General features: G+C 38.6%; 1 protein-coding gene across 6 annotated transcripts in view; it reads left to right on the plus strand.

The window, feature by feature from the left end:
• ATP13A3 (ATPase 13A3) overlaps nucleotides 1-21,988 on the plus strand; it is a 55,812-nt gene that overhangs the window by 8,937 nt on the left and 24,887 nt on the right. For 4 of the 6 annotated variants that reach the window (XM_046898496.1, XM_015291596.4, XM_046898497.1 and 1 more), the window contains 8 exons: nucleotides 12,158-12,251; nucleotides 13,758-13,931; nucleotides 14,700-14,870; nucleotides 15,190-15,260; nucleotides 18,300-18,380; nucleotides 19,524-19,593; nucleotides 20,444-20,578; nucleotides 21,642-21,714. In XM_046898496.1, coding sequence (XP_046754452.1) covers nucleotides 12,192-12,251; nucleotides 13,758-13,931; nucleotides 14,700-14,870; nucleotides 15,190-15,260; nucleotides 18,300-18,380; nucleotides 19,524-19,593; nucleotides 20,444-20,578; nucleotides 21,642-21,714 — 835 coding nt within the window. In that variant the 5' untranslated portion in view covers nucleotides 12,158-12,191. Of the gene's footprint in view, nucleotides 1-960; nucleotides 9,213-12,157; nucleotides 12,252-13,757; nucleotides 13,932-14,699; nucleotides 14,871-15,189; nucleotides 15,261-18,299; nucleotides 18,381-19,523; nucleotides 19,594-20,443; nucleotides 20,579-21,641; nucleotides 21,715-21,988 lie in introns of those variants that run through there. The other 2 variants (XM_046898495.1, XM_015291597.4) reach the window with 1 other exon arrangement.

The following is a 21,988-nucleotide window of genomic DNA, read 5'->3' on the forward strand; positions in this document are numbered from 1 at the left end:
GGAAAGGACTAAGCTCTGTTTTGTTGTACCTTTTCTCCCACATTGGTGGATACTATTTTAGTTTGTGTTGGGACGAGGAGGGGAAAATGCACAAGATAATTCTTTTTCCATCATCTGGACATACCAAGTGAGTTTAGATCTTGCAGAAGCTCAGTTGGCTGTACTGTGCTTCTTGGATTAGTCTGGAAATAGTGTGTTCTTGGTGTTGCTGTTTGCAAATGGGGCAAGTTGCCTTGTGCTGTCAGGAAGTTCTCAGTTGAGGAAGTGCTATGGGATAGGAGTGTGTGTCAGTAACTTCAGGGCAGCAGAGCTTTTAGAGATTTTCAGTTACAATGGAAGTTTCAGTAGTTTCTGGTAATTGCTTTATTCTCAAATGTTAGTGCTACTGCTTCTAATCATACTTAGAAGGGCCCACTGTTGGCTTTGAAGATCATTGAAAGGTGTGTTCTTCTGTACATACACCAGTACAGGCAGCCTGAATGAGCACAGAGGGGTTTCAAAGCGGAGAGTCCAATTGACATTGTAGCCAATCTATTTTATTAATCTTTACTTTCGTGCACTCTTACAGTTGCTCTCAATTGCCTGCAGTAGATTGTCTGTCAAAACAAAGGATCTGAGTATTCCTTCTCTTTCAGTGATTGGTTTTTACGGTTACTGGGATGTGTGGAAAAAATGAATTTGATTCTGTGCATTTTGGTGTCATCCTGTGCTTCCAAATCAGTGAAGAAAAGTAACGTTACTGCTGGAACTCTGTCCTTTAGATCTCCCACAGCGATTAGAATCAACAATAGCAGGAGCTTATCTTTGGGAGGATACATTTAATGCAGCAGTAGATAGCAGGAGGTGAAAGTTCAGTGATGTAGATGAGGGTTGGCTTCCAGTAAGAGAGGCTGTACAGTACCTTGTAGTTACATTGCATCACCTATGTGACTTTTCCTTCACCCCATAACAGTATTTATTGAGCTGTACATCTTTTAGGTACAGGTGAATTTCCTTAAGTCCTATTTTGAATTGCTTAATATTTTCTTTGAGCAGAAGGACGGTTTTTCTGATCTCTGCTTCTCAAATAGAAAAACTATTTGTATAATAAGAAGCAGAGGAGCCTTACAACTTTGTGGCAATGGCAAATAATGTTAAAGGCTTGATCAAAAGCCCAGTGAATTCAAAAGGTTTGTTCCCTTGCATTGAGCAGTCTTTGGCTGCTGTCTAAAACTGGTACTTTTGTCACTATAGCAGTCATCCAGGTCTGTCAAGCCAGCAAAAAGTTCTTTTAAGGCCAGCTGGTAATTCAAACAAGTACATAAAAGGGCTGTCAAATGTGCAGTCTTGCAGAGTGCATTCCTTGGATTAACGCTATCTTCAGTTGGTCCGTTTGGCAAGGGCTACAAAAAGGTTGGGTACTCTTTCAAGAGAGGGTTTTGACTTTACTTTCCTGCATCATAGGCACGTTTCATTGCCAGAAGCAAACTATTGAGCCTCAGTACTGGCAATGTTGAAGGTCTGTGGTGTGAAAAGGTGGTAATGGTTTTCATTCCAGTTTGGCTTTTAAAGCCTGGGCATCCAGCAGTGAAAGTGTGAAGCATGGCTTCTGCCTGTTAGTTGTCCTGTATGATTGTACTGCAGTGAGAGCTAACTAGTGCTTGGGCAAGGTCAGTCTGGATAGAGGGCTCCAGTCTGGAGCCAGGTACGGGTGGATTGTCTCCGACTGAACAGAAGCACTTTGGAAACCACTGTTGTGTAGTCTCCTTTGTCTGAAGCCGTACCTGGGCTCCTGCCTTGGTAAGTTTTGTTACTTGATCTACAAATTTTGCTTTTTGTTTGCAGTATAAGTTGCTTATGGCCGTGTCCTTTCCAGTAGAAATGACTTTGCTATAGTAATGTTTCACCACAAATTCACGTGCCCTTTGTGGGAGAGTTTGGTGAAGAATAGCTTACGTTGCACTCATTCTTCTATCCAGCTAACTGCTTCCCCTGGGAGAGAGCTGTTGTCAGCCGTGGGGCTGTTGGCGTAATTGCATTCTATGTATGCATTATGAAGAATTTTGGTACCCTAAGCCATTACTATGTTATGCTACTAGCACTTTTGACACCAGTTTTTAGCCTGTGCTCCTTTCAGCAGTGATTATCTGATGCATTAAGTGGCTGCTGCCTCTGCTGGAAGTTGTTCATTTATGTAACTCCATTGGCAGAATGGGATCACAGTATTATTTTTTTCTCATCTTTCATTGTTAAGTAACTTTGTTTTGCTGTGTCTGCATCAACAGACAAATATGGAATGCCTCAGTTTCTTCCACTTCCTGTTACCATACAGCACAGAACTGTGGGAGGCAGTGGGGTATTAAGTGCTGCGATCCGCTGTCCAGCTGAAGTCGAGTAACACTTGACTGTAACATGGATATGGTAGGAGGACTTAGGTTAGTTGGGCAGTGACTGTGCTGGTTTGCCAACAGCTCTCAAGAAAAGCTGTCTGTATCAGGCTGGGAATATGTCGGTGCATAGCCTGTGAAGGTGCTGCTTTCTGTTGGCTTGTTGCTGAATGGTCACCACCTCTTTTAAAAGCTCATTTTCCCTGGAGATGCTTCAATATTGTGGACGGTAAACCACACCTTTTTAAACCTAGGGTTATATTTCTTAATTTGAAAGCCTTATCATGTGTTGATTAAACACAGCCTGTAGAGTGAAAGCTGTTTATGCATTTAAAGTTTGCAGAGGATGGTGGCAGTCATTACTGTGCTTTAGGAAGCTGACTTCTGTTTTGACATAACATTTCTGGAAAATGAAAGCTGATGGGGAAGATCTGAGTAAAGCATCTGGACCAGAGTTAATCTGCCAGGGCTGCTTCTGAGTATTTGGCTAAGCAGCAGTGATATTCCAGTTAGAAAGGTCAGTGCTTAAAGAAGAAAGAGTGCTCAGTGATACATTTAATGTACTGAAAACCAAGACTGAAATGTTATAATTAAGAAAATAAACTGTCCTGCTTACAACACAGAAGACTGATTCTATTGTATCTCTTAGTCACTTTTTAAAAATGTTCATAGATAAGGAAGGAAAAAAAATCTGAGAAAGGTAACTCAAACACTGACATCGATATTGTGATACATTTAAGGAGAATTTCTATTTTTTGGGTAATTATGAAGCTTAAAAGTTAAATATAAATGGAGTCATGGCCAGAAGTCATTGCTTAGTGGAAGAAGACCTTCACTGACGGTCAGAATCAGTGCTGAGAGACTGCAGCAGTTGAAGGGAGATGGAGTGTCGGATCTTTGCAGTCTGTTTCCGTTCTACAGGAGATGTCTCCCACTGCTAATGCTGTAGAAATTGTTCCTAAGAGGTACACAAGTATCATTTAGACCGTGCTATTTGAGGACAGCTACTAAATGTATCGTAATAGGTTTTTGTGAGTTCAGCTAATTTCACTGATGATAGCAGTTCTTCTTTGAGGGGATGACTGTTCACTAAATAGCTAAAGGTCTTCTGGGTCTTCAGGACTCTTCTGAATGCCTGGGACATCATAGTAGCTGGATAAATGTTGCCCAGAGATTCAAGTTGTAAGTTACAGTCCTGAACTCCTGTTCTCTTCTTGCCTTTGTCAAACTTAAACTCATGGACAGAGAGTATAACTTTCCCCTCTGTTTTCTCATCATACCTCATATGGTAGTTTTGAGAGTAAATTAATCATTTTCAGGAGCTAAGCTGTCAGGTTGTATAAACTGCTGAGCATGAGAAAATACTGAGGCACAGCGGTTTAGCCTCAGAAGGACACTTGTTTGCAGACTTTTGTTATTTATTATTTTCACTTTAGTTTGTAGCATTGCTATGTGATACAGTTTCAGCAACTCATGAGCGTATTTCTGTTGCATACAAGAGGTCTTTCCTCTGAAGCATTTCAGCTGAAGTGAATGTGGTGCAAGCTTAATGCTTTTTATCACTTTCTGACTTTTCTTAGAAGAATTGTAATTTCAGTAAATGTCAGAAAATACAGGTTTAAGTGCTGAAATTTTGTATGTATCCATACTTGTATGGATATATTTTTTAACAAGTGGTACTGGGCTATGTTATGATGAGGGAGAAAATAAAGGCACCAAAGCAGTTTGCTTGATAGTAATGAATATGACTGGTTCTCCAAATATGCCACCGTCATGACTATGCCAACTAGATGCACCTTTAAAGAAACAAGGGTTAAATGTCTGAACTTCTAGCGGCAAGTTCAACCCTTGCGAGAAATCTGGTTTTACTTGGTGATCTCCTTGTAATTTTATTCAAATGTTCTGATGTTAACCTCAAAAATATTTTCCAAGAATTCGGAGGAAGCGGAAAAAAAGTCATTGCCTCCTTTTACTGAGCATCCATACCACAAAAGCAAATATATCCCAGGAAGCAGATACTCCACGCGGCACAATAAGGCGGCAGCCACACAGGAAAGGCTGGGCTCTTGGCACAGCCCCTGAGGGGAAATGCTTCCTTGAAAGGACCCATTGTTGCTGGACTGGGGTCTTTGGGCTCCTAGCCCTCCTCTGGAGCTTGTGGTTCTCTTGGTGCTCAGATAGGGCATCACTGCCATCTCTGTTATCTAGCCATAATAGTCTTGGTTGTACAACCAAATAGAAGGACTGACAAGTTCATGCCTGTGGAAAGTGGAGTGTCCTTTTGGAAGCAGCTCCAGTGCCCAGCTACTGAAGGCTAACGCTGTGTGTAGTGGCACCATGCCTTACCCAAAGTATTTGAAATGCTTTTAGCTTTCTTTTCCAAGAATAAATAAAACATTTTTTGTACCTGTTGTCAAAATCTCTGAATTATAATCTTAACATCTGATGTACTCTTGCAAAACGGGAAAGAAACAGTAAGTGTCTAAAATAATTGTATGCTGGATTGCATTCCTGAACTGTGGAACAGACCCTCTTTCCCATATGGCAGCCAGGTAAGGGATCCTGAAATTTAAAAAGGAAACAGGGAAAAATTATATTTCTGTGTATCTGTGAGTGGGAGCAGGCTCTGCAGGGTGCTGACTTTTGGTGCTTGCTTTATCAGATGAAATTTTTCGTTAATGGGAGTAGCTGCTGCTTGAAGTAAGTTAAGTGAGACTCCACAAAGGTGAAATGATGAAGTGCTTGACTTGCTGTCCTTTATATGACCGACTGATTTCCTAATCCCTTTTATAACTTCTTCTCAACTTGTGCGTGTGCTACAGTGGTAGCAAGTTTTTACGTGATCTGCCAATTAGTATCTGAAGGATTTGAAGACCAGTTAGAAAGTAAGTTTTCAGTATAGTATTGGCTGCGACACTTTGTTATTACGATGTATTATTATACTGAGTTTATTGTTACTCGTAGAATTATCTTCCCTTAATGCAGCATGTATTTTACTATAAACATTGCAATTGCTATTACAGCCTGCAGAAAGTATACTTTACAAAGAATACACTCTACAAATGTAAATACAGTTTTGGTTTGGTGATTGTTGGATACAATGGTCTTCCTTAGGCCTAAACACAGAAACAAAAGCTTGTATTATAACAGAAAACCCAAGATGGGAAGTGATAAAATAGGTATTGAGTGGAGGGCTTTGTTAAAATTTAGCTCGTGTACTTGTAAAATTTCCATGTATTCATGAACCTATTATGTCATTCTTATTGTTAGAGCTGGGTTAGTTGACTAAAGTGTTAAGCTTTGTTCGTGGTACAAATTATAGCCTTAACTCACTTCAAAATATAGCTGGAGGATTTTTGGTATTCCATAGTTCTTTGAGCTAATGTTTTACCCAACTGTTCATTATACGTGATGTGGTTAATTCCATATCTACAGGTGCAACCACAAGCTATGAGAGATCTGTAAGTGTCAGGAGCTTCCCTTCATATGAGGTGCATTCCTCAGGTTGAAGGTGCCTTTCAAAAAAGCATCTTTTGCTTCTATAATTTGGGTTCCAAATTTACAATAAATGTTAAATTTATTTGTAAAACTTTTGGTATTACTTTAAATTAAGCCGTAATAGTGTATGTTGAAGGATGTTGTGAGCTTTGTTTTTTATGGTCATAAAAATGCATTATCCCCAGGATTTGAGCAAGTTGTATAACAGGTATAAACTATGTGATCTGTTTCAGTTTTGAAATGGTATTGAGTGACATGGCTTTATGTTCCAGGGGCAGGCAAAGACAGGATTTTGTGCGTGCTGTTGTTCTTGCCAGCTGGTGTGAGAAGCCTTTAGCCTTGTACTACTGCTCAGATGTGGATCCCTCTGGGAGCAGTGTGCGGTGTAATCCTGTCTGCCAAAAAGCGTAGCACTGGTCATAGAAACCGAGTGGAAGCTGTCACTGTTGGTAGGACAATCATGGTGCGCATCAGAGGTGCAAGAATGCCTACTGTGGGTACATCTGTGGTCAGAAATTCCTTAGAGTCTGACAAGCTGTAAAAAGGAGCTCTGGAAACTTTCCTTGGAGGAGATGCCTTGAGTGTAGGATGGATGCGTCCTGGTGACAAACTGTTCAGAGGCAAGGAGGTATCGTGTGGATTTTAGCTGGGCAGTTTTATAGCCTTTAGAAACAACTCTGAGCATTTGTAATTCCAGGTCTGTTTAAAAAAAAAAAAATTGTCCTTCATTAATTTTAAGAGCTTGTAGGGTAAAAGCAGCCAATGGAGTGCATTATTTCTGTATACATTAAATTAGCACCTCTTACTTAAAGGAGAGGGATTGGAGTGTAAGTATGGGACTGTTCTCCAAGACACTGATCTGAAGCTTTGGATTTAGCTCTTGAAAGCCTGAGATGTTCCCTTTAAGCTTTCTCTATTCTATTGTTTAATGTACAGTACTCTACATGTTGCAGTTCGAGAAGTGTGCTCCTAAATCATTTGACTTTGTTTCTTTTCTTACCCCTTAACCTGGTGTACTTGTCCATTTATTTATTCATACAGCACATTTTGAATGAACTCAGTGTTTCAGACTCAGCTTTTTGGATATTGTTTGAGGAACTCACTGGCAATTGGCATAGGCAGGAGCTGCAAGCTCCCACAGTAATAGCTGATAAGACTTTTCCTTCTATTTTTGTGGACCCATTTATAAGTGTGCTTTTTTCTTCAGCACGACCTTTTAAATTATACCTAGAACTTCTTTCCTCTACTTCTAGCAATTCTGACATCAGGTTAAATATTACAAACACATTGGAAACAACTTGCTGAATGCAGCCTTGTGTGGGGAGTGCTGCCAAGTGGCGTGTAGACCTGGCAGTCTCTGCAGCAGGATGGCAAAGGAGACCTTGGGATGAGAACCAGCTTTTTTCTCCAGTGAAGAAATATTTCTGTGGACCGTTGGGAAAGTTCATAATCTTCCTGGAATAATTTCGAAGAAGCAGTTTAATTGTTTTTACTGCTAGTAGCTGCATAAGAGGTATACATATGAGCATACAGTAAGATTCAAATGTTGTAATTGCTAACTTCATTGGAAGGCTGAAAGAATGCACTTCTCTTCTGGTTTGGAAAGCTTACTGCCATTCTCTGCTGCTCATGGTCAGCCACAGCCCGGGTTTTTTCATCTTTCTGAAGAAGTTGGATGTATTTGGAATTGAATGTGTTCTCAGAGAATTGCCTCTTCTGGCCTGTTGTTGCTATTCTAGTTAGAGGAGCTCTTCAGTTTTGAATTTCATAGCTGCCAGTATGGCAGAGATGGAGCATCAGCTGGTGTCTTGGGTATGTAAGGCAGTCGCTACCACTCGTAGGTCCATCAAATGGGATGCAGAAAGCCTTTGCCATAATGCACAAAGAGCTGTTTTGGTAACTGCAGTAAATGTGTGCAGATGGCATGCTGCTGGAGCAACAATAATGCCTGGTAATGAACACTACCTTTGTAAGGTCTGCCACCTTGGTAGGGCGATTCCTTCTCTTGATAAAGGATTTGGAAGAATGTCTGTAAAGTGCAGAAACTCTTAATTTCTGAGCCCTTGGCTTCCTATTTTCAGAACAAAACAGGGTTTTTCTGTGCTTTGACAGCTAGTCAGGGTACAGCTGAATGTCTGCTCTGTAACAGGCACTGCCTACAGTTAAGGACTGTTCCAGAAACTTTTTAAAGTTAGAGATCTGAAAGACCTGTAGTGACATAAAGCTATTTAGAAACTTACTTCACAGCTATGGACTTGAAAATGATCTCTTAATGGTTTATTTGTTACTAAAGTTTTGGAAAGGAATGTTTAATCTTTCAGTGGCTTCTAACAATGCCATAGTGGATCCTTTTGGCCCCAGGAAGACTCGATGAGTTGCTTATTAAGACACTTGGTTAAGTTTCACGTACATGATTCATGTTTGAACTTTATCATTGTGTTTTTCTAGATGGGTTGGTTGTTCAGGTGATTTTTTTGGTCCTAACTCATCCTGTAGAAATGTGGGTGCCAGGCTTATTTAGCGACAGGTTATGCAGGCAGCTGAAGGGGATAACGTGCACTCATCTCTGCACGTGCATTTCTTAAATTTTTCGTGCGTGTGTCTGTAGCTTTTCCTGCCTGCTCTGCTAGATGGCTGGGTTTGCCCTTTGGCATCTTCCCATGGCAGCTGCTTGATTGTTTTACAGCACCATTGCTGATTTCTGCAGTGTTCAGGTGGTGACCAGGTTCCCTGCTTCAGCTTTCTAGAGCTTGATTCCTAAAGCTCTTCTAGCTTGGTACGTGCAATCACTTTGTTATGCACTGTGATAAACTGCAAAATGTTTTAAGTGAGAAACGTGTGTATATTTTTAACTACATTCTTTATCACTGTTTTTCAGCTTAAAATGAATTTTGTTGTCTTTACTCGAGACAGCTGTAAATACAAGGAAGTGTTTGGTCAGAAGCACATATGCTTTCAGCTATGCAGATAGTATCAGGGCTCATGCACAGACCTGAAACTGTCTGTAGGATCCTTGTGAGGCAATTGTGGTTTGAATAGAATGAGCTGTACCGTCAGGCTGATGCCTGGAAGCACTGCCTCTTTGTGAGCCCAATTACAGGATTGCAATTGTTCATGCACAGCAGAGGGAAAAAAAAAAGCACAATCCAAGCAGTGCCAAATTTTCTTTGATATGTTAATCTTTTGATAACAGTTTGAAAAGCCCTTGGAGACTTTTTTTTAGATTTTAGACAAAATAGTTCATTTGTCAGGACTTCCCTTCTAGATAGGGTCGCAGTTATTAAGAACAGCCTTGCAACTCATGATGGCAAAAGCAAGTGCGGGGGACAGCTGCTGGACTGCCTGCTGGTAAGGGAAACTTCACTTTGTCTTGGGGTTTTGTACGGATCTCTGCAAACAGTGCAACAGGGGATATGCAAGAAACAACTTTGTAAGTTCAGTTACTGGCGTATTTTAAATTGATGAATGATCGCAGACTGTAAATGTGTGTGTAAAAACTTAGTGTTTTGATGCATGTGTATGCACTGACTTTAGTCTTGAGTCCCCAAAACTTATTATAAGTTATTTAGCAACTGCAGTTGGTCTCACACTTCTGTTTTTGTATCTGCAGTCTTTATAGCCCTGGGTGTTTTTCTCTTGCTATGGTGAAATTTCCAGTCGAAACAAAAAAAGAAACTGGAAGAATAAACTGGTGGCAATTACATGTGCTAGAGCTGAGGTAGTTTTTTAAGGATTATGGACTGGGACAAGTGCTGTGGAGAACACTGGGAAGACCTCTCTACTTCTTCCCTTATAAAGCAAACTTGAAGGGTAACACTTGAACTGATTTGTTTATTTATTTTTTAAATATATTTTTTAATTATGCTGCTATTAGAAAGGCGACTTCAGACAAGCTTTTAGGCCTTACACCTCCAGGTGTACTGATGGAAACTTACTGTAGTTCTTTAACATCATTTTTCTCAATGCATGTGCCACAAATTCACTTTTACCATCTCTACGTTGTTGCTACAAATGTTTATTGCTTATAAATATTTTGGTAAAAGTGCCTGGCCTTCTGCTTGCTCAGTTGGCAAAGATGTACTAAAAGTTACCAGTGTAGTACCTCAGGAAATGATACCACCTTTTTTTCACTACTGAATGCAGTGTTAGGGTTTTGTGCACTCCTGTAACTTAGGACAGTCTTCATTAATCAGTTTCCTCGAGTGTTTTTTTTCCTGATTAGAAGCTGCTTAGTGAGTAAAACTGTCAGGTTAAGAAAAAAATGTTTGGTTAAGAACTTGCATGGCATACCTAACAGTTAAGGAAGTATCAGTAGTGCGTATCTTATGGCTTCAGTTCCAAATAAATCTGCAGTGAGAAAGGTATATTTCAGTATTGGACAGTAATAGAAAATCTTCAGCTGAACAGTACAACAGTTATGAGCTGGTGTTACCAGCAGTCCCCCTTGATTCAAACCAGTCAGCTTCCTGGGATACAGAACAAAATAAAAGCTTGATCAAACACTCAGCTCCTGAAGTGCTGCATTTCTCATCTGTGACAGAGCTGTACGTCATGCAGTCCTTAGCACTGAGTGTGCATTTCTTCCACTAAAACCTTTCTTAGAGGTGAGAGTAGGTTTCTGAGGAGCCCTGGATTTGGATGGCAGAAAAAAAGGTGGTTGGATTCCTATGTCACTTGTTGGCTTAGCTAGGGAGATGGCAGTAGCTTGCAAAAGCTGTGCAAGGATACGATGATAAACTGGGGGAGTGGATTGGAAGGAGCTTTGAAAGTCGGTGTTGGTGGATGTAACTGTCTCTGTCCAGGAGGTGGGTTTGAGAGGAGCTGACTTGAAGTCTGGAGATGTGATTTGTGCAAGTGCTGAAGGCTTAATGATAGCAAGGAACTTGGTAACAGTTGTGCTTCTGTCTTAATGCTACTTAATGTAAGTATTTTCAGTAGTTGCCTCCTAGACTTCATTGGCTAGCTGAGGTGAGGTTAAGTGGATGGCTTTTACTGTGACATTTTGGGGCTTTTTTGGAACCACTTTTTGTATGAAAAATGACAGTTTCAATAACCTTGATATTAGCTATGCTATGCAAGTGAATTCTTAGGACTACTTATACACTATGGTAATAAGTGCTGTCTTCAGAGAGATGGGTGTATGTGCAGTAAGTGAAAACAAGGTTAATGACAATACAGAGAATGTTTTGGCAGATAAGCAGTAGCTATTTGGTATTTTTAGGTGGTAGGTGGTCCTGTGAAAAAAAGATGGGCTCATGAATTATAAATTATATATAGCTAACGTGTACAGGGGTGCTGAAATGAAAGTTAGATGCAGTTTTAGTTTCCGAAATTTACCTTTTGGAGTTGGCATTTCTTACTTTCTTTGTGATGCTGAAAGTTCTGGTGAGCCTCGTAGTAAGTGGTGGTTACCTTATGTCTGTAGTTCTTCCCTGCTGGAATAGGGATCTATTGAATTATGTTTATCACATAGACATCTTGGCATTCTCTTGCTTTTCCTTGCTCATGTAACTTCTGTTTCTAATCTGTCCTCAAAGCACCCCTGAAGATTTGCAATTATAATGAATTTACTGTAAGAGGCAAAGCTGTTAATGTAAGTTAGGGAATCATAGAATGGCTTGGATTGGAAGGGGCCTTGAAGATGGCCAAATTCCAGTGCCCCAGCTGTGGGCAGGGACACCTCCACTCGGTAAGGCTGCACAAAGTAGCGGTGAAAGAATTGTAAAGAAGACAAAAGCCTTAACTAACCATTAAGCATGACTTGATTTAGAAACATTGGACTGGGAACGTGAAGACTCTGTGATTTTTCTGATGTTATCCTTCTTTTCTGCTTTTCTTTTTTCTTTTTTATTTTACACATGAATTTTCCTGCTTAGTTGGGAAATGCACATCCCAGGGCTACAATGCCTTTTCTTCAGGAGGATAGCCTGGCTTTTGAAAGCATCTGATTGAAGCCATTACAGCATATAATGATAAGAGTGTGTAATCTTTACTTACTTTTAAGCTTTTTTTTACATTATTTATTTATTTATTTATTTATTTTTAATTGCAGCTTTAATTTATGTTTCTCTCATAAAGGTTGTAGAACGTACAAAAAACTGTGTATGCTGCATGTAGAGTGTAATCAAGGTAGACTGCTACTGGAAATTACAGTGGTGCAAATTCAAGGTCTATGTTAATATGTTATCATTGTGTTTCATGGGTATGCACTTAAAGTTAAAAACAAGCCTCTAGACAACCTAATACTTAATATCAGTTATGTTGCTTCAAGTTTTCATTATTTTGTTTTAAAGGTCTTCCATATCTCACGTTGAGAAGTTCCATATCATGCTAAACATGGAGAAGGAAGAAAAGAAATTTGTCAATAAGGCAGAGGAGGAGGAGATGGTAATTAATTGTGTATTCTGCTTTTATATTGTGAAAGAAATGTGTTTTTATGGTTTTTGTCTATCTGTGGGGCATATTCCATCAGGAAGTGCACTATCTCAATGTAAAACAAGATTTTTATAAAGTTGTCCTTCATCATTCTTTCTGTAATAATGAAATCTATGCTTGGGATAGGTAATGTTTTTTACTGAAAGCCTTTGCACAGGTGCTGGGTTGAGGTCAGCAGTCTGTTAGCCAATGCTGATATTCTAACAATATTTTAAAGGAAAGTGAAAGTGGAACAAAGTCATTTTTTCTTTTCTCCAAACCCTGAAGCTTTTTTCTTGTTGGTTAAAACAGCTAAATTACCCCAAATCTGGCTCTGCTTACTCTTGCATATTCATGTTTATGTAGTTAAGACTCCACTCCCTAAAACAAGAGCATCTTTGTGGGTGTTTGGTAGAATTTAAACTTCGCTTCCGACTAAAGCAAAGATATCTCTTACTGTTCATCTGAGAAGATTCAGCATCTAGATTTGACAGAAATAGTGTCAGCTGATCTTTGTTTCAAGTCCTCCTTACAGAGTGCAGAAAATACTTGGGCTACGTAGGGATTTTCCTTTAATGGTGAAGTCCTGCATGTTGAATTTCTTGTTATTTCTTTAAGCACACTGCCAGGAGAAGCTCGTCTTCATTAGAGCACCTCAGAGATGGAGAGTAGGCAAAATGCACCTTACAACAGAAAGTCAAACTGCACTGCATATGGTCTGGTCATTAAAATAAGTGCTTTTTGAAGGGGATCACTGGTTTTTTTTCTTGCTTCAAAAGAGTCAGTAGTATTTCCTTCTATTCTTCACCTCTTTGTTTTTCATGATAAGGAGCGAGTATTGGCTCCAGCGTTTTAGGGGTAACAGAATCGGTTTGGTCTGTTTTTTGTAAGCTGAGAAGTCTACAAAACAAACCTCTTGAAAAGCCTTTTTCTTAATAAAGGCAGTATTAGTTAATGAAAATCCTCCAAATTGTGCAGCAAGTTGGTGTTAATGTGAACAGTGCCGGTGAGGCTCAATGGGAAACGTCATTGCTGTTTTGCAGCAGGAAATATAATCTAATGATGTAATGTGAAACTCAGGAATGTAGCACTGCATCTGGTAAGCCACTGAATTATGTTTTGTTCCCAGCTGTCATCAGGTTAAGTTGGTGCATGCCTTTGACTAAGGCACACTTAATACTTCGTGGGTTTTTTTATTGAGGAGATTTTTCCAGCTGGTGCAAGGTGCATAATATTGGAGAGTGCTGCTTGTAGTCTCTGTTTCACAACAGCATTTCTTGCTAATTTGCTTAACAGTCCTTTTTGTTACTTCCCTGTCATTTTTTACAAAATCTTCTCCTCCTCCAGAAAAGGAAGAAAATAGATTTAAGATGTAATTCCCTTTAAGTAGTGCATTTTATGACAAATTAACGTCAGTTTCCCAAGCCAGAGGAATTAAAGGGGTCATTGGTTGTTGTTTGTTTCTCTGTTTCCGTGCAGGAGATCTATGGTTATGAATTGTGTCGTTGGAAGCTGGTGCTAGTTACTGTAGGAGTGATCTGTTCTGGTGGCTTCCTACTCCTCCTCCTCTACTGGATGCCTCAGTGGCGTGTGAAAGCAACGTGCAAAAAGACTACGCTTAAAGACTGTGAAGTGGTTCTGCTGAGAACAACTGTAAGTCTATAGATAGGAGGGTGCGCTTATGCAAGTTAGGAGTTGTTTCTCATCCCTCTTGCTGCTTGCTGAGTTATACAGATTCTTGTCTGTCAGGTAGACACAATTTTGTTCTGTGGTGCTGAGGAACTGTGCCCCTTAGTACTGTGTATAGCTTTGCTGCCTGTATGGGAAGTCTGACAGCTGTTTGCAGAGGGCATAGTGAAAATAAAGTCTGCTTTTGGATCTTAAGAATTAAATACATGAGTTACATATTCAATGAAAGCTGCAGATCAGATACCTTGTTCTTATTACCTGATACACAGTTTTCAGTTTTTTGACTCTTTGGATTTTTGAGATCCAAGGGTGGTGTGATATCAAATTATATTTGTACTCTACAATTGCTGCGTGTGGTTTCTCTTTATGATTTTGTGGTACACCTTCAATTCTTCTAAGTGGCAGAGTGGGTGAAGCTGCGCACATAGAAATCTCATTGTTCTTTTTGCTACAGAACAAATCTATTATTTTCTGAAGGACTGAATGTGTCAAAATTCAAGTGCCAGGTTTCATTGCTTAAGAAAAAATCAACAACAAACCCTTTTAGTGTGGAAAACATTATTTCAGAATTGTGGAATTAAATGCATTCTTAAGACATGTGACTTTAATTTGAAGTTATCTTCTATAATTATGTTTAGACTGTTATATGTTGACTCGTTGCTACAGCTACTGTAGTAAAATGCTGTTGAAATGTTGTAATAGCTTCCTTCACTTTTTTTTTTTTCCCATAAGGACGAATTCAAGATATGGTTTTGTGCAAAGGTTCGCGTTATGCCTTCTTTGGGAGCCAGTCCTTTACAGAATCCTGACCCTATTGGACACAAGGTTTCAAATGGCCACACTGTTCATTTCTGTGAATCTGCTGCAGAAGAGAATAAAAATTATTTGAAAAAATATTTGCCTGTAAGTAGAGCTGCAGTGCTTCACTTGCTGACTTTCAGAGCATCTGCAAGTAGTGTCTGGTGTAAACACGCACGGTGCAGTAACGCATCAGTTATTTAATTTATCTAAAAGCCTAACAGACTCCTTGGGTAGAAAACTTCTCTTCCACTGTAGCTCGTTATGGGGCATTGTGGGATGTTTGAAATACTATTTTGAAAGAAAACTGCTCTGTTTTCAGTAACTTTTCTGAATTCATTTTCTATCACTGTTCAAAATGCAGTCAGTGGGGAGAGAGGTGCCGAGCGGTGCCGGTTTAATACCTGGTCTGTTGCCCTTGCAGATTCGTTATTTCACACATCACAGCGTGAAATATTTCTGGAATGATTCAGCTCAAAGTTTTGATGTTGTACGGTAGGAATATTTCTTTCTTACTTTACTGAAAGCTGCATTTTTGGTAACTATCGCATGCCTGAAAGCATGGTAAAAAGTAATATCATATTCTGACCAGCTGTTTTAGCTCAATGAGCCTTTGAATCACTGTGAGAGCAGGGAGATTTTAACACAGTGTGACTTCTGGAAAGAGAGTTTTTGTTTAATCTACCTTTATTGAGCATGAATTATATAAGGTAACGTGCTTTGTGCCACTGCAGGCTTTTGCCTGTTCTAGGAGTGTTATTTGAGAATATGAGCACCTTTTTGTAGACAGTAGTTCTCCTATAAACTTGTAAAATATTCTCCTTCTGTTGGAATAACTTAAGCTTTTTGCATTGCTGCTGAGCTAGAAAGAGTACCTAGGAAGAGGGCAATTCACTGAATGCTCTTTGCTCACCTTTATGTAGGTTTGTGCAGCTGTGTTTAGCCAAGTTGAACTGGAAGCAGTGGCTCTTAGTAACAAGGTCAGATCTCTTGCAGTGATGGAAGACACCTTCTAGTGGGCCGTACAAGCTATGTGCTGAAGGTGATGTGCTGTAATTCCTCTTAACCAGCAGCACAGATGCATGGCATCAGGGTTGAAGATGGAAGCTTTGTTTTTCTGACTACTTTTTAAAACAGGAAGTCTGGATGAGAAATGTACTTTTCCACATGATGATTCAAAGTTTCATTAAAGCTTACAAGGACTACGTATAGAAAAGAAATCATGACCAGCGACTGAAGGAAAAATAACCAAAAATTTCTGTGAAACCTATTCTGCAAACATGTGAATAACATGGAAAGTTGTCAGCAGTGACAGCAGTTACAAGAAATGATCATCGTACAGGCAGTCATGAAATTCTGAACTCCTCTGGGAAGTTGGAGATGTCTCCTTTCATTTGTAAATAATTAAAAGCTTCATACACATTTTTTTTTTATGTTAAGTCTCTTGAGTTACCATGGTACAGATACAGGGAAAATTTGTACAGCTCCACACGGTTAGAAATCAGTGTCGTGCCTTAGCATGAAAGCGATGACTTGAAATTTGGCATTTGCTGGCTGTTTGACTGTGCCTTTTGATGTTCTTGTGATAACTCAGCCGAGTTATAAGCCCCTGAAGAATTGCAGATATGCCTGTGAAGTTGTGAGCATTTATTCAGTCACATTCTTGCTAATATGCCAAATTTTCACTGCTGTGATATGTTAGGAATCACTCAGCCTGACCGACCACTTGTTCAGTCAGGTACTGTAGCTGAGCTAGAATCCACTGCTTAACATCTGGGTACTGAAGTGGGGAAAGAGCCTCATCTGAGACTAGCAGAGTACTGAGTCACTTCTGGGCAAAGTCAAGTAAGAGCAAGAGTATGGTGTATTAACTCCCTACAGTGAATTAGTTATGATCACGTAGGGAAGTTCTCAGTATCACCTGGGAAATAGTAATTGAACATAAGAATATCAGCATTCCTAAAAGAAGTCTTAAACTTTCATACTGGTTGCCTTTACTGGGATGTATTTCTTAAGCTGCTGTTCAGTTTCTTCTGTAGTAAGATGGTAGAGAATCAATTTGTAAAGAGATGGGACTTTAGACTGAGGACTTTGTAGTAAGATCCTAAGGTAAGCAATGCAGCTGTAGCTGTGATCTAAGTATAGCACTGTATAATGAAGATGTCAGTCTGCGCAGTCAGTTATGCAAGTCTCCAGAAGACAGAACAGTTTAATTACATAAAGACTAATCACAGTGCAGAAGGGAAGCAAATAAAGATTTCTTGGGCAACTAATTCAGTTGTGAGAGCTTGAGTTTCGTTGTCATTGTTCTTACAATAATGTAACATTAAGATCCCTGGTTTAAACACAGGAAATGCAAGTGCGATTGTTCTTAAACTAAATCAGACCTGGCCGGGTAGCCAAAGAGGATGCACCTTTGACCCTGTATGTCTGTTTTGTTTTAGCTAGTGTCAAATGAATCTTTGAGTGAGTTGATGAATACTTCATGTAATAAAGTATGTGCATACCGGGATTTTCTTAATGTCTTGGGAATTCAGTGCTATAACACTTAAGTGGAGTGAGGCTAATTTCTCTCATCGTGGACTGAAAACTAAAATAAGTTCCTTTTCTGAGCAAAACTGCGAGGGAAGTGCTGCTGAGGGAAAATTACAGGAGAAAATGGAGTAGAAGGCAGTTCTAGGTCTAATTCAAACAGTGAAAGGGAGTTGAAGATTATGTCTATGCTGAGAACTGCAGCTGAGGACTGATGGCTGATATAAAATACAGGTAACATCCTGCTGAAAGCTTTATCTTAGCACGAGTATTGCACACCCAGGCATATTTGCATTTGAAGCACTTTGTTTTAGGGGCCCTTCTTAAACCCACTGGTATATTCCTTTTCTACTGGAATAATGGGATTGTTTGGGATGGAGTGGGGAGAAAGGCACAGTTACTAGGAGAAAATTAGATACTGATCTAAAAGTCATACTTTAAAATCCTTGAACCATCTAATTTACAGCATTTATCTTCACAGCATGTAGGAGTCCTATGAAGATGAATCTTCCAGAGGAAGCGCTTGAAGTGTAGACTGTATTTTACGTAGTCCTGGATAATATTTTGATAGCAAGATGCTACAAATTTGCTTCAGTATAGGGTTATCAGTTAAAGTGATTGATAATTGTTTCTGAAATTCTTCCAGTACTTGTTAGAGGCAAATGAAACAGATAATTTGAAGAAATAGTAATCCTTTTTACTTCATATCATGTCTTAAAAAACTTGTTCAGAATTCAAAGGATTTGAATATTAGTTATGCTAGTATTTTAGTTCATTTTTCAAATGTATCTCTACTATGATTGAAATAAAGGTATGACTGTCCTCCAGGGTAAGACATGTCAACAAGAAGAAGGCTTTTTAACATGGTGTTTGTATCTGCAGTTATGTGACACAGTAACTAGAAAAGCGTTATTTAAGGATGTAATTCTCTTGTGTTGCTGAATACTTGATTTTTAAATATCAAGTTTCTGAAATAACTCACTGACTTTTTCCTCTACTTAGAGGATTAGATGACTCTACATTCTGTTCTTCAATTCATAATGAACACAGCAGAGGACTGACAAAGGAGATGCATGACTATAGGTAATGTCACAATATTTGAGGGAAGAACTGCTTTCTTCCAGTTGTCTCTCCTCATAAAGTTAACAAAATTTAGAAGACAACTGAGAGTGTTACATAGCTAATAAGGAATACTGGATGCCAGTAAACAGTGGCATGGCCTAAACTGTATCTAGTTTCTTAATTTAGAGAGATACGAATGGAGCTTTCCAGATATCAAGATTTTGGCTTTCATTTTAAAGCTTAGTTAGTATCAGAGGTGTGTCCCATAGTTTGCATGGATCTACTGGTGGTTGGTTGGAGCTAAACACATTTCCACTTCTTGAAGTTCCAGTTAGCAAGAAGTAACTGGAAAAAGTATTTATTTTATTTGTAGCATGCCATTTTAGACTGTGTGAGTGTGCCTGTCAGGGAACAAAGCTTTGAATACCCCGTGAGAAAGGAATCTGAAGGGTAGAATCTGAATCCAACCGGCTGGAATATATGTTATCAGTACATTCATATGTACATAAGCTTTGATGTTCTCATTTATTGCTATATTACCTGAACTAGAACAGTTTTGCATTTTGTTGCGTTCCTGGCTTTTTTTTTCTTCACATTAGACCTTCTCTGTTTAAACTATGGAAGCATATCCCCACTCCTTCCATTTTCTATTGATTTGTGGCTTTTCCTTCAAGATTAATGTCGATCATGTCAATCTTATTAAACCAGATCAGATCCCATCAGAGATGGGAGTTTTTTGCTTCCCTTCTCATGATTTGCCATTCTTCACGCTGTGCTTAAAACTAAGATACAGAGCCATGAGAACAGCATCTTACTGCAAGGGTAAGAATTAAAGTTAGAGCTTAAGTTGGTGAGAACCACATACTGGGTTTCAGAATGATATGATTATTAAAATTGGACCTAAATACAGTTCTTAGAGAAATCTGTGAAAGAACCTAAAAATTAAAATACAGTTTAAATTGAAATAAAAGGTAATTATCGTCACGTTAGAAGTATGTAACATCTCATTGGACAGGCATAATGATACATGCCTTTTGAAACAGTAAATATGATAAAAGGGGCCATGGATTAAATGATGTTTTATATTTTCTGGTACTAATGAAATTAATTCAAAATGAATAAGATCTCTAAAAATTTTAAGTATATTTTTTGGTTTTAATGCAGGAAAATGTTCTTTGGAATAAATGAAATTGCTGTGAAAGTGCCTTCCATTTTTAAGCTTCTGATTAAGGAGGTAGGATCTTTTTTTTTTTTAATGAACAAAAATGTGTATCATTAAGAGTTATTTTAAGTACAGTGATTTTTAGGCTAGTATTCAAATAACAATGTGAAATGAAAGCCTCACAGAGCCCAGCACTTATAAGGAAAAATGATAGGGAATTTTATTTTTAATAGCTCCAAATCTACAAGGCCTTTGCTACAAACTCTTTGGAGTTCACAGTGTGGTGCCCTGGGAGGGACATGAAAAAAACATGCCAGAAAGTTTTGAGTGGCTGTGCATCTTGTCTTTATGGTTCATTTCAAACTTAATGGAGAACATAGTTGGTGGCTTTATCAGCCTGGGTATTATACATCACAACATACTCATAAAGTCTAATGTGTTCTTGCATGTATACTTGATTCACTTGTTCCGTTTCCCTTTTATAGCATGAATTTCAGTAGCTAATTTGGACATGGACATTATCCATGTCATAATAGGCGGTAGAACATTTTGAACAATGAAATTCTCAAACCTGAGCTAACAGATCAGAGTGTTTATTAATAATAAAGAGATGATAGCTTTGAAAATAAGAATTGTAATTTATTATGCAACAGATATGCCTATCATTTTTGCTTCGAGCTGTAGGGGAAGGTGCATGCAATATTAAATACATACACTCGCATGCTATTTTAATGAGAGCTACTTTTGGAGGGTTGAGGAATTTGTGAAAAAGAGGGAGCAATTTGACAAAATAGGCAAAAACCACATTAAAAAAAAAAATTGAAAGTTTTATCTGCTCTGTAGAGGAGAATTATTCTGACTCTTCTGAACGAGAATGCATTTGACCATTTGGTTTAACTTTAATGTTCTTTCGCTCTTCTAGGTTCTCAATCCTTTTTACATTTTTCAGTTGTTCAGTGTAATATTGTGGATCACTGATGAATATCACTACTATGCATTAGCAATTGTGATCATGTCTGTAATATCCATTGTTAGCTCACTCTACACTGTTAGAAAGGTAAGTTCAAAGTCAACGTGCATCTTTTCAGCTTTTTATTTACCAGATTATTTTTATGTGGAGATTCTACACATATTTACATCAAATTTTTCACAAGTATATAGATAGAATTTTGTTACGGATTTTCCTTCTTTGCATTGAAAGAATTTAGATCTACAGTTCTTTTTGAGACAGTTTTCTGCTGACTTCCTGCACTCTTGAATCAGATTGACCCACTTCCTTCTCAGATAACAGAAATGCTGCCTCACATAAAACTCAGATGCAACCACGTGTATTGGGTTATATTGACAGTATTGATTCTTTCGTGCGTTGTTTCCTCCTCTTTGAAAAAGTCCAGTGTAACTGAGGACCAGCCAGACTTGTGGATTACTAAATTGGTGATGCATTTTCTATGTAGACTTAGCTGCAGTGAATGGAAAATCAAGTAGTAATTATCCTTAAATTGCAGTCTCTTAATTCATACCAGATGGAGGAAAATAAATAACAATAATATTAAAAAAGTCTCCATCAAAGTTCATATAAATAGTGCAGTTCTTCTTTATAGAATCATATAACCACCAAGGTTGGAAAAGACCTCCAAGATCATCCAGTCCAACTGTCCACCTACCACCAATATTTACCCACTTAACTACATCTAAACGTTTCTTGAACACCTCCAGGGATGGTGACTCAACCACCTCCCTGAGCTGCCCATTCCAGTGCCTGGCTGCTCTTTCTGAGAAGAAATTTTTCCTAATGACAAACCTGAACTTAGCACAGTTTGAGGCCATTCACTCTAGTCCTGCTGCTATGTATATTACTGAGCAAATGTTTTTATAATTTGTGTGGCAGTGTGTATTTTCTTCCAAGAATGCTATTAAAAGGAATCTGTACAGGCAGATTTGCTTGAACTTTATTTGCATATAAATTTCTTAAAATATTTTCATAATAATGCTTAAAGTACTGTTTTGTTGTAGAAGTATTAGTAAAGAATCTTGTAATTTTTGCTTGTAGAAGTACAGTATGCATTTAGAAGAGGAGAAGCTGTGCTTTGAAATTTTGAACTGTTTTCTCCTCTTTGCAGCAATATGTTATGTTACATGACATGGTAGCAGCTCACAGCATTGTAAGGGTTTCTGTCTGCAGAAGAAATCAAGGTAAATTTCATGTGCTCTTTGGACGGTCGAATTTAAGTAGCTTATTAAATATGAGCTTAAACTTGATGCACATTTGTTCTTCCACCTGCTTGTAATGTTTTGCATTTTGTAGCAAAATTGCGTGAGAAAATGAGAAGTTGCAAAGTGGAATTGAGGTGTGGTAGTCATCTGTTTAAGATTATTCTAGAAGGTATTTTTAGCAGGTGTCAGATTTGTGTTTTATGGGGTGCTTTTCTTTGTCATGGCTACCATTCCAGGTCATATCTGCTGCCTT

This window comes from Gallus gallus, chromosome 9 (genome assembly GCF_016699485.2).
Source record: "Gallus gallus isolate bGalGal1 chromosome 9, bGalGal1.mat.broiler.GRCg7b, whole genome shotgun sequence".
NCBI classification, from domain to species: Eukaryota; Metazoa; Chordata; class Aves; order Galliformes; family Phasianidae; genus Gallus; species Gallus gallus.